Source organism: Sapajus apella, unplaced genomic scaffold (genome assembly GCF_009761245.1).
Source record: "Sapajus apella isolate SASKATOON/1434 unplaced genomic scaffold, GSC_monkey_1.0 scaffold2443, whole genome shotgun sequence".
In the NCBI taxonomy this organism is placed as follows: domain Eukaryota; kingdom Metazoa; phylum Chordata; class Mammalia; order Primates; family Cebidae; genus Sapajus; species Sapajus apella.
In genome coordinates, this window is record NW_022439369.1 from 6,985 (window position 1) to 9,777 (window position 2,793).

Consider the following 2,793-nt stretch of genomic DNA (forward strand, 5'->3'; position numbering starts at 1 on the left):
CCTGCTCTGGAGGAGAGAAAGCAGACACGTCCCCCAAATCACAAATTCGGAAAGGAACAGACACATCATTTTCCCCTAAATCACAAAGTCGGGAAGTGACAGAGCCCAGTCTCTGTCACTGCCTCACGCTTTGTGCCCCGACAAGGCAAACTGGACAAGTGCCATTCTAGAGAGGCAGACAAAATTCAAGTGGAGGAGAGGGGAGGGAGGAAAGTCAGCTCAGGCCTGCTCAGGCATCCCAGGGGAGGCTGTGGGAGGAGGGAGGCACACAGTTGTGGATTTCGTTCCCCCTTTTGCATACGGACCAGCCCTAGCAACAGAGTTTTGTGCCACTGTTCAACAGTGAATGATGTCATGGACACCGCCTGGTCTTTATCAGTTCTGCCGGATAAATAGCCAACCGCACTGGGTCTGGAGAGACAGAAAGGTGCTGTGCAGCAGATACCTTGGGGTCTCAAAGAAGCAGGTGAGCCTGGGCCCGAGGGGCTGGGTGGAGGAGCACCTGGGTGCTTCTCTGCTGGGGAAGGAAGGGGACAGGGCATGCTCAGGAAGACAGGCAGGCTGACCCCGCCTAGAAAGCACCTGGAGGCAAGAGGGGTGGGCATGGTGACCACGTGCCCTTTTGGGTGAGATGCTGCTGGCCAGGGCAGGAAGGCCCCCCACTACCAGCTCCGTGTCACTCTCTCTTACCAGTGGCCATCAGCATGGGTGCAGGCCCCGACGGGTCCTACTTCCCCGGCAATCACTGGCTCGCCTTCTCCGTGTACCTCCTCACCTTCCTGGTGGGGCTCCCCCTCAACCTGCTGTCCCTGGTGGTCTTCGTGGGCAAGCTGCGGCGCCGCCCGGTGGCCGTGGACATGCTCCTGCTCAACCTGACCGCCTCGGACCTGCTCCTGCTGCTGTTCCTGCCCTTCCGCATGGTGGAGGCGGCCAGTGGCATGCACTGGCCCCTGCCCTTCATCCTCTGCCCGCTCTCAGGATTCATCTTCTTCACCACCGTCTATCTCACCGCCCTCTCCCTGGCAGCCGTGAGCATTGAGCGCTTCCTGAGCGTGGCCTACCCACTGTGGTACAAGACCCGGCCGAGGCTGGGACAGGCGGGTGTGGTGAGTGTGGCCTGCTGGCTGCTGGCCTCTGCTCACTGCAGCATAGTCTATGTCATGGAATTCTCGGGGGACACCTCTCACACCAGGGGCACCAATGGGACCTGCTACCTGGAGTTCCGGGAAGACCAGCTGGCCATTCTGCTGCCCGTGAGGTTGGAGATGGTCGTGGTCTTATTTGTGGTCCCCCTGCTCATCACCAGCTACTGCTACAGCCGCCTGGTGTGGATCCTCGGCAGGGCAGGCAGCCGCCGACGGCAGAGGAGGGTGGCGGGGCTGGTGGCAGCCACGCTGCTCAACTTCCTCGTCTGCTTTGGGCCTTTACACATGTCCCATGTCATGGGCTTTGTCCAGGGTGAAAGCCCGGCATGGAGGATCTACGTGATGCTTCTCAGCACCCTGAACTCCTGTGTCGACCCCTTTGTCTACTACTTCTCCTCGTCCGCGTTCCAAGCTGACTTTCATGAGCTGCTGAGGAGGCTGCGTGGGCTCTGTGGTCCAAGGTGGCAGGAAGGCAGTGTGGAGCTGAAGGAGCAGGAGGGAGGGGAGGGGCACAAGGAGGACCTCACAGAAGAAAGGAGGAGTAGTGGACTGTAGTGGGGCTGTGCAAAGGATGACCAGGTGGCCTGTGCTGAAAGCTAGGTCCTCTGGGGCAGGTGGGAGCAGCTGGCATGTCATCCTCAGGGTACTTCCTCACCCACACCAGGCGGGACTTGGAGTGGCGAACTGGGAATCAATGGGGCTTGAGGGTAGAGCAGGCACCCAGCCTTCCTAAGGGTGTGCGCCCTAAAGCTGAGCTCTTGCTCTCACCTCCATCCCCATCCACCCACACTCTATGGATTGGGCTCTGGGAAGGGGTCAGGGTGAGCGGCTGCTCGGGAGAACATTGAGGTCCTCATAGCAGCAGGCGACTCCTGTGCTTTTCTGACGGGGGCACAGGAGCTAAGAGCAGTGCCCGGAGTCTGAGTGGCAGACCAGTGAGTGGCAGGGCTGGGAGAGAGGAGAAACCCAACCTCAGGGCTGCTCCCAGCTGGCGAGTCAGGAGTGTGGGAGACAGGGCTCCAGGGATGAGGCTGCATTCTGCTCCCACAGCGCCTTTTCCAGAAAAGGCCATTCCCATTGCTCAATACATTTGGGTCAGAGAACAATGACAAATTTGGATCATGAACAATGACAGGAGAAAAATTACCCAAATAAATGAGGAAGCAAGCCAAAAAGAACGGTCTTTCCTCCTTCTCCTCTTTTGTTCTGGTGGTGCACTTGAGCCGGAGGGCTGGTGGATGGAAGGGGAAAACACCAGACTCCAGAGGAAAAGGGCCAAATACCGGGAAGCCTGGATGCCGGGAGAGACCTGGCCTGCAGGGATGCAAAGACCAGCTGCCCGGTCTGCAGGACCTGGCCTGACACATCATCTTCTATCTCTCAATAGCCCTGTGGTAGATACCAGCATTATCCCCAGTTTCAGATGACGGAATGGCCCAGAGAGGTGACATCTCCTGCCTGAGATCCCATAGCTGGTGGGTGACTGAAGTGGGACCAGAAGCTGGAGTCAGTTGGCTCTGACACCCATGCCCCTGAGCCACTCTGCAGTTTTCCAGCTGTGTGTCACTTGTGGTCACCCGGCCCAGTCAAATGTTCCCAAGTCAGATGAGGCCATCTGAGCAGGACACATGTAAACAGGGTGTGATAA

At 58.5% G+C, this 2,793-nt stretch overlaps 1 protein-coding gene across 1 annotated transcript; it reads left to right on the forward strand.

Annotated features, from left to right (window-relative positions):
- Window positions 1-286: 286 nt before the first annotated feature.
- LOC116547230 (free fatty acid receptor 3-like) lies at window positions 287-2,063 on the forward strand. The gene is made up of 2 exons (XM_032273246.1): window positions 287-466; window positions 694-2,063. Exon 2 carries the CDS (start codon window positions 705-707, stop codon window positions 1,698-1,700), a length of 996 nt encoding a protein of 331 aa, XP_032129137.1. The 5' UTR covers window positions 287-466; window positions 694-704; the 3' UTR covers window positions 1,701-2,063.
- The last annotated feature ends 730 nt before the right edge of the window (window positions 2,064-2,793 follow it).